This window comes from Phodopus roborovskii, unplaced genomic scaffold (genome assembly GCF_943737965.1).
Source record: "Phodopus roborovskii unplaced genomic scaffold, PHOROB, whole genome shotgun sequence".
Classification (NCBI taxonomy): domain Eukaryota; kingdom Metazoa; phylum Chordata; class Mammalia; order Rodentia; family Cricetidae; genus Phodopus; species Phodopus roborovskii.
In genome coordinates this window covers 1,989,943-2,002,420 of record NW_026125680.1, presented here as the reverse complement: position 1 = coordinate 2,002,420, position 12,478 = coordinate 1,989,943, and the positions used below count along the sequence as shown (strand labels likewise).

General features: G+C 35.6%; 2 protein-coding genes across 3 annotated transcripts in view; one reads left to right on the top strand and one right to left on the bottom strand.

Annotated features, from left to right (window-relative positions):
* Klhl13 (kelch like family member 13) overlaps positions 1-12,478 on the bottom strand; it is a 585,186-nt gene that overhangs the window by 399,324 nt on the left and 173,384 nt on the right. The window lies entirely within an intron of this gene.
* Wdr44 (WD repeat domain 44) overlaps positions 1-12,478 on the top strand; it is a 91,999-nt gene that overhangs the window by 23,036 nt on the left and 56,485 nt on the right. The window contains exon 2 of the mRNA XM_051178445.1: positions 11,583-11,616. Coding sequence (XP_051034402.1) covers positions 11,583-11,616 — 34 coding nt within the window. The remainder of the gene's footprint in view (positions 1-11,582; positions 11,617-12,478) is intronic.

Here is a 12,478-nt window from a genome sequence, read left to right as displayed (position 1 = left end):
ATGCTATGTGAGGAACTGTAGGCTACCTTGGATGGTTTAATAAAAAGGCATATGAAAATAGAAAAGCTGTCTACCAAGAGACTTTGTGAACTAGGAAATTATCATTATGGAAAGGAAACTAAAGGAACCCCGCTGTTTCACATGTAGCCAACAACCTATTTTATGAAACCACCTGCCAGCTGTCTGGCATATACAAAAAGGAAATCCTCCTCAGCACACCATTAGTGTGGAGCTGGCCCATCACCAAACTATGACCTCATCCCGAGATGCCTGTCCTTGTAGCTATACCTACAGGGAAAGGGACAGCAAGCTACAGCTGCTAGACAGCATGCTGCTGGGGCTAGGACCAGGCCCTGTGACTCCCCAGATATGGCTGAGGCTAGACCACTAGTTGGACAGTCCCCTAGATGGGAGCTGACATTGTGCACCTGAGCCAAACACTTTTCCAGTATGACCACAGCACTCTTAGGATCCTAGGATCACTGTACTGGTCCTTGCAGCCACTCTAGGTTCCCTTTGTACCTCATACCCAACTGTTGTGAAGCATCCCTCCTGAGCATTTAGTGAAATAAATAAGCTCCCTAGGGAAATGATATTTCTTGTTTTGTCATGATGATGCAATCAACAAAATTCAAACCATGTGAATTTCTACAAGATGAACAACACGGTTACTTCAGCACATGAATCATAAGAAATGAATATTCAAAGGAGAACCTACTGATTGGTTTAAAGAGACATGTCAACTGATGACTCAGTGGGTAAAAGATAATGCCCTCAACCTAAGTTCAGTCCCCAGGTGGAAGGAGAGAGCCAACTCCTGCACACTGTCCTCTCACCTGCACACAGGCACTGTGGTGTACAAACACACATCGCCGCTCTACTAAATGCATTTCAGAAAAGACTGAGGCAACCTAAGAAATCTGAAAGTGAGATATAAATAATAAAAATAATTAGGAATTGGTAAGTTGTATGATATCGTGGTTGTGTTTTAAAGAAAAGTCTTTATCGTTTTTGATGCATATTGAAATGCTTAATGGATAAAAGGGAAATAGTTTCTGTCATTTGCTTCAAAGTATCTGACAGAATGGAGAGAGGGGTGTTGAGCTATCATTGTTGAACATGGTCAGCATATATGGTGTAGCTTTATCATGTCACTCTCCAAGTTTTGTGTATATTCATAATGGAAACTTAGAAATTCTCCCCCAAATATTTTTATTGTCATGTAGATAGTTATTTGCAGGTTCTGGTCCAAGGCTCTTTCTGATTATAACTTATATATTCTTCTATTGCATGGCTAAAATTAGAGTTCTTTTATTTATAGATTGATATCATATTGATTTTAGTTTCTGGGATCCAGTCTCAGGCTTTACCTAGGAAGTTGATGTTGCTTCTAGATAAATCAAAGCTTTAATACATAAGTGGCTAAAGTTTCAACTAGCTGGATTCCTACCCATGTGAAACTATAAAGGGTCATATTACCTATTAAAGTAAATTGAAGATTAGGTAATGTTTGTTGGAAACAGAAAAGAAACTATTCACACCATCCCTAGTTCGAACTAGGTTTGGGTTGGTTCATGATGGGAATTGAACCTAGGACCTCACGCACACTCGGTATGCACTCCCTATCATTAACTTAATATCTCAAGCCTTTTGACCTCAGCATAAATTCTAGGATGGCAGGGACAGTGTCTGTTTTGTTTCCTACTTTATACTCAGTGCTTAGCAAGCACCATGCTATTTGGTAAATAGATGTTAAATGATTTAATTTAGCCTTTTGTGTTATTTTCACACTTAAAAAAATGATGTAATTATAAGCCTGTGGCTATGGACTGCATGTATCCCATGATAGCTGAATTTGGACCAACACAAGTAGATGACAACATCAATCACAATGACAAAAGATTCAACATTTCTGGAAATTAATCCTTTGACTTTTATTTTCTAAAAAAAAAATGCTTTGTGCATGGTGTGTGTTTGTGAGTGTGTGCAGGGATGCTGAGGTAAAAAGACAACGTTGTCGAGTTGGTTTTCTCCTTCCACTTTTACATGGTTCCTAGGGATTGAACTCAGGTCTTCAGGTTTGTAATTTGACTGTCTTTACCACATGAGCAGTCTCACCAGGCTTGGAAATGATTCCTATAATACCTTCAAACTGAAAATTGTTTTTGCCTTGAGACTAATTTTTAAAAGCATTATAGGTAGTATGCTAAATCTTAAAATTTTTATTAGTTCTTTGAGAGTTTTGTATATTATTTTGTCATATTCATTCCCTCTCTCTCCCCAGATCCACATCCCCTTTCCTACGCACTCAACTTTTTGTCTGTTTTTTAAAACCCATCAAGACCAATTTCTGATACTCAAAAACTTTTATATGTGGTATTTTCACTGGAGAGTGCTTGACTAACGAGGGCTGTGCTCTTAGAGAAAATGGTTTCTCTCTTACAGCAGCATCTAACAGTTGTCTATAACTCCATGACTAAGGGTGGGAGTTGGTACCAAATTCCCTTCTTCATGCTGGGATTTGGTATGGCTTGAGCTTGCAAGATGTTATTGTGTATATTGCCACAACCACTGTGAGTTCTTATGTGCAGCTGCTCCACTGTCTCTGTTCCATTGTGTAAATATGCTCTATTTCCATTATCTGTTCATCAGCTTATGGACATGTAGTCTGTTTCCGTTTCCTGTCTATTGTGAATAGGGCAGCAATGAATGTAAATGACCTAGTATCTCTAGAGTACGCTATGGAGTCCTTTGGGTATATACCCATGAGTGGTATAGGCGGATCATGTGATGGGTCTATTTTTAGTTTTTTGAGGAACTTGCACACTGATTTCCATAGTTGCTGCTCCAGTTTGTACTACCACCAGAAATGAATAAGTATTTCCCATTTCCCACTAACTATGATAGCAAAACAAAGGACGGTTGTTATACCTAAATCTCTGAAACAATAACCTGGTTCTCTTTTATTATATTATTGAAAGTGTGCTAGAGATGTCAGTCTTTGTGCACAATAGGCACTTATAATATTTGGGGAATAATTTATTCTTTTTATATTAATTTATTTTTTATTTTATATATCGATCCCATTTTCCTCTCCCTCCCTCTTTCCCTCTCACCCTCTCATACACCACGACCACCCTCCCATCCCTTCCCCCACTCCACATATAGGGTGATACCCTCCAGGAGGGGTCATCTAAATCTATCAAGTCATTTGGAGTAGGGACTAGGCCCTCCCTCCTGCCTCTAGGTTAAGGCAGTATCCCTCCATGGGGAATGTGCTCCCAAAGTCCTTTGGTGCACCAGGAATATATTCTGGTTCCACTGTATGAGGTCCCGTAGACTGCTCAGGCCTTCATTCTTATTAAAGAAAGTAAATGCTATTCTCAACACACAACAGAGTCAGGTTTAGCAAGTTCCAAAGTCCATCTTTCAGAGAATTGATAAAATGTTGCTTTGCTTACATTTTATTTGCTTACATATCATATTTGCACCTTTTACTGAAATTGTGTTTGGTTTTACAACCTGTACAGTCTTTGAACATCTTTTAGGTAAGTTACAGATATTGTCATCAAATTTAAATCCAGGGATTAGATATCTGTGCTTGGATGTCATGAAATATATATATATAATATGTATATATATATATATATATATATATATACACATACATATATAAGTGTATACATATACATATATATCTTCATAATTTTAAGGTTATCAGTAAATTATATTAGAAATTATAAAAAAAATTTCTCCAGTATTCTACAAAACAAAAGAGCATTATGTTTAAGTTATGTCATTTTTTTTTGAAACAGGGTTTCTCTGTGCAGCAGCTTTAGCTGTCCTGGAATTAGCTCTTGTAGACCAGGCTGGCCTCAGACTCACAGAGATCTGCCTTCTTCTACCTGCCAAGCCCTGGGATTAAAGGTGTGTGCCACCACCACAGCAAATTGTGTAATTTTTTAAAATGACTATAATGCAGATAGCAAAATACATACAGACTGTACCCACCCAGTGTGCTGCCTGCAAAAAGAAAATTCATGATCAAAATACTAACTAGATAAGAAGCTAGAGAAGATGTAATGTATAATTTTAATATTCAAACATAACTGTTATTTATAACTGTAAATAGTGTAAACTGTAGCTAATGTGCAAAAATAAATAGCCAGTATGGAGGTGCATGAGAGACTTGAGGAAGAAGTATTGCTTGAGCTCAGAACTTTGCAGATAATCTTGGCAATATACTGAGAGTCTATCTCAGAAATATAAAAGCAAGTTATAATGAATAAAAATACTCTGTATATGTTGAATGTTGTTAAGATGCTAACATGAAAATTACCTTTATATTCAAATCCTAAGTGAAAGCCAGACTACTTTTTTGCTATTTTTACATGAAAATCGTGTTTTTTTCCTTTTTAGTAAAACCACAATAATTGTTCAAAATACTTTTATTTTGAAGCTGTTTCAGAAATTACTTTTTCTTTCATTTATAGCTAAAGCACGTTAATAGACATTGTTTTCAATATGCTTCAAAGTCAAAGTTTTAATGTGTGCATTGATTCAGTCAGTTAACTTTTTTGTATTTGACTATAAATGCTCAAATAGCAACAACAGTAATATACAAATAAGTTTACATTACATTTAGAACCTATTGAACAGGAAAGAAACAGTTATCAGAGGAGAAAAAGTATAGACTGCGAAAAATAGCTGCAAACCTTGTATTTTATAAGGGATTAATATCTATAATATATTAAAAAACTCAAACAACTCAGAAGCAAGTAAACAATAACCCATTTTAAAAATGGGCAGGAGTCAGGAGATGGCTTGGTGGTTAAGAACACTGGTTGCTCTTCCAGAGGATCCCGGATCAATCCCAGCATCCATGTGATGGCTCATAATCATCTGTAACTCCAGTTCCAGGGCATCTGACACCGTCTTCTGGCCTCCGAGGGTACCAGGCACATACTTGGTATACAGACATACATTTTTAGTATATATGCTGCCGAAGCAAGCATATTATACAGACATACATATAGGCAAAACACCCATACATATGAAATGATAGAACAGTTGGTTTAAATGGACAAAGAGACATGATTCTAATTCTAGCACTCAGGAGGTGGAGTATCAGAAGTTCTAGTTCATCCTCAGCTGCCAGTGAGTTTGAGGTAGCCTATCCTACATTAAGTCCTGTCTCTACACCCAAAATAAATAACTGAGAAGGCATTTTTGAAAAAGGGATAGTGAACAAGTATATGAACTGCTCAACATCATTACTTATAATGGTAATCCAAAAATAATGAGATACCTGTTTGGACTGTTGTCAAAAATAAGGTAAGTGATAAGAATTTGGTACATTGTACATTATCGGTAGGGATATAAGTTAGTATAAGGGTTAAAAATTAGTATAGCCATATTGCAAAAACCAATATACAGGTTCCTCAACTAGAAATAGAACTGACATATGAACTAGTAATTCTACTTGTGGATATAGAGCCAAAGAGCATGTAATCAATAGTCTGCAGAATATTTGAATTTCTACATTTACTCTGCCATTATTCACAACCAAGGTACAAAAGCAAGATGAATGTTTATTAGAGACTGAGTAGATAACCATGCACAATAGAATATTATTCTGCCATAAAAGAATATCCTATAATTTATAGCAACATGCTCAACCTAAAATGTATTGTGTTAAATAAAACAAGCCAAGCACAAAAGGTCAAAGACTTTATGATCTCACTTATCTATGCAATCTAAAATAAGTTGTACCTGTAGAAAAACAAAGTAGAAGTTAATCAGGTGCTGGAGAAGAGGAACAGTATAGGAAGGCTTTATTCAAAAGGTTTAGAAGGAATAAAGTTTACGATCTATGGTGTAACATGATAATAGCAAATAAGATATATTTAAAAATTGCTATGTTGGGTTGGGAAAGTAGCTTAGTTGATAGAGTACTTTTAAAGCATGCACAAGGCACTGGATTCCATCCCTAGCACTATATTAACTGGATTTTATGGTACATGCCTTTAATCCCAGCAATTTGAAGATAGAGACAGGAAAACCTTAAGACCTTCAAGGTCATCCTCAGGTATGTAGTGAGTTAAGGCCTGTCTAGGTTAAATGATACCTGGTATCCAAATAAAATTGCTATGAGTGTAAATTTCAAATACTTTTAGAAACACATTGTGAATATGTAAGCTGACAGGGTAATTATCTTGATTTAATCATATATATCAAATTGTTTAATTATTACCAATAATTAGGAGCATTATTTGTCAATTTCTTTCTTTTTTTTTTTTTTAACAATCTCATGGAGAGTTGGCCAAATAAGACCATTTCTTTTGCCTCAAATCTCTGTGAAATATTGTAGATGTGTCATAGTGTCTTTGCATATGTACTATTGTAATATAAAACTGTGTTTGTCATATGAAGAACATGCATTAAATATGTGAATAGACACAAATTCTGCCTATACCAACATACTGTTTTCTTTTATTAGTAAGCTCATAAGATGATATTAAGATCCTAATCTGGCCTGGCTTGTTAACCTGTTGAAATAATTGTAAAGATAAGATTTATTTAATAATTAACTATTTTCATTATAATTTTGTTGGAATATTAAAAAATTTTCTAAAATCACAGAAACTTTACAGATCCTCGCATAAGATCTTGCAGCTAGTTGATGGTGGAAGAAAGATGTTTTTGACATCTGGTCCTCTATTTTTTTCCCTCCCATCCCTAAGCCTGACCACAGTAGTATTTTATCTTCACTTTGAAATCAGAGACTGAGATATGTAGAAAAGCTGAATGGTCCCAGGATACTGAAGATTAGTAGCACACTTATTAGGCAACTACTTCTTCAATAATGATAATTCTCAAATAGAGCTGAACATGAGGGAAGAAGAAGAAAAAAAAAACCTTATACAATTGGAAAAGTGGCACAAAGTGGAAAATAAAATCAAATCATAAAGGCTCTTTGGCAGTGCCCCTGAATCCCTATTTTTCTGTGACCTTGCAATTACAGTTTTTTAAAAACCTGGCTCCTCTGTTCAGCACAGATAAGAAGCAAAATTAGAAGGGCAAGAAAGCTTTTAAGCACAGGAACATGGCCAGCTGTGAGAAGTGACCCCTTTAAGGTGAAAAAGAAACAAAACTACAAAACACAGATATTCCGAGCTAGAATTTTTGGCATGAAAGCAAATAAATTCCCTATGCTTTATCATCTCCAGGAGGGCATTGTTATATTAAAAATATTATATTTGAGCATACTAATTAGGAGAGAATTACATATCTTTTATTTAAATAAATATTTCTAAGTGACAGATGCTGAAACTGCAAGGCTTACTCATATATTTATATACAAGGTACTTTTGAGAGTGTTCAAAAAACCATTAAAAGACAATGGTTAGGAAAATTCAGTAGCTGGTGCTATGCATGAGCAGCAAAGTGAAGGCAATTAATGGTGCTTCTTGAGTTGGACTAAAATAGTTAAGGCTTTGAATTCTCACTGGCCCTTAACAGCTACAGTAAATGTCTAATTGACATGCTGTAGCCTAGCAATGAAATAAAGATTACCATGGAAGATCTCCAGAGAAATGAAACCTTTGAATCTTCAGCTTTTGCAGTGTTTTAAGACCTTGCCCAGAAAGAAGGCAATATTGCAAAGTGGTTGAGAGCCTGGAGTGAGGCTGCCTAAGGTCACATTCCAGCCCCTGCATTTTAAAGATAGAATTTAAATGATTGAGTCTGATCCAAGTTAGACTTTTGTTCTGTGAAAATAATATCATTAGTAGGAGAGTTTTAAGGACTAAAAATGTTGAAGTATGTAAGCATTGTTTTGGCACATATGTGAGTTGCAGGTAGTTTCAAGCCAGTGGATGCTGAAAACAAAAGTCAGTCTTCTACAAGAGCAGCAAGCACCCTTAACCATTGAGCAATCTCTGCAGTCTCATTTGCTGCTGCTTATGCGGGAATGATTTGTACTTTTCTCATTTTGGCACCTGACAAAGGTCATTTACAAGTGTGTGTGTGTGTGTGTGTGTGTGTGTGTGTGTGTGTGTGTGTGTGTGTTTTGTTTTTTTACTTTTTACTGGGCACTGAAGCACTACAAATAGATCAGAAATGTATAACAAAAGAATTCTAGCCTTACATACTACTCTGATAAAAGCTCAACACATGAGAAGAAAGCATGGTAGTTTGAAATATTGCTACCCACCAAACTCTTAATGACTTTGTACTTAAAATATGCTTCAAACCCAATTGTTTTTGGTTACCAGGTTTTTGTTTAATACTGTCTCCTATTGGTAAGATTTCATTTGAATCACCAGCTCAGTATACTCTGGCTTTTTTTTCACTCTTTAAATGAGCTGGAGCTTTATAAGCTGTAGAGTTCCCTTTTTGTGTACAGAAATTAGTTTTTGGCTCCTCATTATTGATAGCTGCCAAAGTACCATGGAAAAATGTGGAGCAATTGAAAGTTTGCTAAAAAAAAAAAAAAAAAAACTACCATGCACTGTGTATGTCTTCATGCACTCTGAATCCTCACATCAGTCCAAGGGATATGTTTTTACCCCCTTTTGCAGAGGACAAAACAGCACCTTTAAGAAACTGAATCATTAAATGATTTGATCACACATGGGGTATCATTAAACAGTGTTCAAGCATAGTTAGCCTTCCTAAAAGACTATTTTACTATGCCCCTGATAGACTGATGCATGTAGCCCAAGGTAGCCTTGAACTCACAGAGACCCATCTGCCTCTGCCTCCTGAGTGCTGGGATTAAAGGTATGTGCCACCACTGCCTGGCCTCTATGGCTTTGGCTGGCTTTGCACTCTGATCTTCAGGCAAGCTTTATTAGATCATGAATAATATATCACCACACCAAACATATAATCCCAGAACTCAGGAGACTGAGGCAGGAAAATCTTGAATTTGGACTATGTATCCAGTCCCTGTTTTAACAAAACAAAACCTGTTTTTATTTCTTGCAATTGTCCTTTGTTAATACAAATTTATATTGACCCAAACCACCTAAATGGGAACTATTTATGACAGTTAATTTTGTGTTTTTTAGTCACCTTAGAAAAGCAAACAGTGGTCTAATTCATCTTCTTATCTCTAGTACTAGCACATAATGGTATTCCAGAAATGTTTGTTCAGTGAAGGGATTGTGTGTTATTTGAAAGTAATTTTGTTTCCCACTAAATTCTAAGTAGAGCTTGAGGATTCCTATAACAACAACACCATACCAAATTTGGCATATAAACAGTATGTAGTTTGGTTCTTGTAAATATGACTTTGAGAAAAAGTCACCCAGTCTCTTAAACTGTTTTTGTATCTCTGCAAAAACACTGTGATTAAATGGTTTTGGTTTGAAACTGCCTTTCAACCCAAAGTTATATCATTTGTGATAATTGCATTTCATATTTTCAAAATCTAGGAATGGCATATTAATTATTCACTGTTGCTGTGTATCCCTGAGGTATAATGATTAGTGGCCATAAATGTGTTGTCGATTATGCTTTCAAGCAAATATTAAACTGTTCTTATTTGCAAAAAGCAAAAGGGTGAGGAAGGAATCATTAAAAAAATGGTGAGAAATTACTTTTGAAATTACTATATCTAACATGGGGAAAGCATAGGCCCTGCCCCAAATGACATGACAGATTTTGATGAGCCCCATGGAAGGCCTCACTCACCCTCGGGGGGGGGGGGAGGAATTAGTGGAGGGATTGGGATGATGGGAGGGAGAGGAAATTGGGATTGAAATGTAAAGTAAGATTGTTTCTAATTTAAATAAAAATTTATTTTTTAAAAAAGAAAGCAAGATGTTGGGGAAACATGGGAGGGGTTGGAAAGAGAATTTTATCATTATCTGGAATAAATAGAATTTGAAAAAGAAAAAAAAGAAAAAGAAATTGCTATATCTAGAGTATTCTATGTTTAAGGGTATAATAATTTTTATTAATTTATTATTGTTATTGAAAACAGATTCTTTTCTTACATAATATATCCTGATTACAGTTTCCCCTCCTATATTCCTCCCTACCTCCTCTCTCATCCATATCTGCTCACTTCCTATCATTAAAAAAGAACAGGTTTATAAGGGGAAATTTAAAATATAACAAAATAAAACATAATAAGATAAAAACAAAAACTAGCACATTGATGTTGGGCAGGACAAGCCAACAGAGGGAAAAGAGCCCAAGAGAAGGCACAGGAATCAGAGAGCCACTTGTTTGCACACTCAGGATTCCCATAAAAACACTAAACTGGAAGCAATAATATATATACAAAGAACCTGGTGCAAACCCATGCAAGAACTGTGCATTCTGCTTTAGTCTCTGAGTTTATGTGAGCATTGATCATGTTGATTAGAGGACCTTGTTCTCCCGGTGTCCTCCATCCCCTCTTGTTCTTTCTGCCTCCTTTCTTGTGTGGTTCCTTGAGCCCTGAGGTAGAAGGATTTAAATGAAACATCTCATTTAGGACTGAGTGATCCAAGGTCTCACACTCTGTAATGTCTGACTGTGGGTCTCTATGCTATTCCCATCTGCTACAGTAGGAGGAAGCTTCTCTGATGGTGGCTGAACAAGGCACTGATCTATGATTTTAGCAGAGTATCATTAGGAGTTACTTTGTCACTACATGTTTTTATTTTTCTAGACCTGTGGTATTTGTTTTTACACCAGGTGAGGGTAGAGTCCTCCCTCAGTAGGAAAACTGAAGTCAAAATAAAAATGATTTCTCTCTCCAAAATCAGTATGAGTTTGAAATTTTTCAACCATGTTAGAAATCAAGGAAGTACAACGTAAGACAAAAAATAATATGTACATTTGCTTATCAAATTGGCAAATATTGTAAATGGCACTCATTTTGGTAAAGGTATTAAACTGGCATTCTTAAAGCAGTGAGAGCATGAACTGGTGTGGTCATTACAAGTGTCGATCTGAAAGCTTCCTGCAAAATTGAAGTTTTTATAAGTTTGACTCACATTTTCACATTTAGAAAAATCATTTTAAGGAAGTTTATTGTGGAATTCAATAGTTTCTTATATACGAACCCCATATACATATACTATATGTGTATGAAGTTACATGGTAAGCTTATTAATAATTGCTTTGGCTTTCTTCCCTGCTCTTTTGTTTTCTGCATTTCCAGCAACAAAATATATACCTATTTTTTAATGCAAGCTTGTCTTTGTAGTGATATTTTGTTTGTAATCTAACAAATACCTGAGCCACTAGTTAGCCACAGGGGACAGGGAGTGGTGACCACAACTTTAATCCAAGCACTGAGGAGACAGAAACAGATGGATCTCTGTGAGTTCAAGGCCACCTTGGGCTACATGAGAGTGAATCAGCCTGAAAGAGAAACAGAGGTGATACCTTTGATCCCAGCACTTGGGTTGACATGCCTTTAATCCTGTACTAGAGAGGATTATCAGGCTGCTTTGCTTTTCTGATCTTCAACTTGAACCCCAGTAACTGTCTCTGGGTTTTTCTTATTTTTGCTACATTACCTTTGTTAATATGTCCATGTCTTTCTTATTTTTCTAATACCTTCTTTTGTTTCTGAACAGGTCTCCAGAAAAAGTTGGACTTTCATCAGTCAAGGTGAGTTGTGTTTTCTCAAATGTTTTGGTATTTGTTACCTTCTTGCTACTGCTTTCCTAGTTATTTTTTCTTCAAGAACATTGTCATTATACTCTGGCTTACCAATTACTTAGATAATCCATAAATACCTATGTGAATACTATGTTATAAGGACAGGTCTATATATAATTTTTAGATTTTTGTTAATTTTTGATTTATAATTTTAAAAATAAAAGAACAGTGTAAAGGACCAAATATAAACTTAGTGCTAGAGTACTTACCTAGTATATACTAGGCCTTAAGTTCAAACCCTAGTGTTTTAAAGAAAAATATAGAGTAACCACTTGTATGCTTCTTATTGACATATATTTGACACTATTAGTATAAATTAAAATTAATACTGGCCTTATTTCTAAACAAAGAGATTTTCTGTTGTGAAAGTATGTCATTGGTAGCCTTTTTTGTTTGTTTTTGTCGCTGGGGATCAAACCTGGAGCCTAGCACATGCTAGGTAAGTGCTCCATCATTGAACTGCATCCTAACCCCTAAGAGATACCCATTTTAGGTACAATAATATCATCATAAAAATTTACTTACATTAAATATATCATATATAAGTATTTATATATGTGTATTATATGATTATGCTAAGTTCAAGAGCATACCAAAAAGAATGTATCGTTATAAATATAATCATGAGCTCTACCTGAGTCCCTTGATAAAATCCTCTTAGTACCCCATAAAATTGGGCATGATGACTAATAGGCAGGGTTTTCTGTCCCACCAGCCAGCTCCCAAATAATTATAAGGAGACTTATTAATTATAAATGCTCTGCTGATAGCTTAGGCTTGTAGCTAACTAGCTCTTACATTTTAACCCATA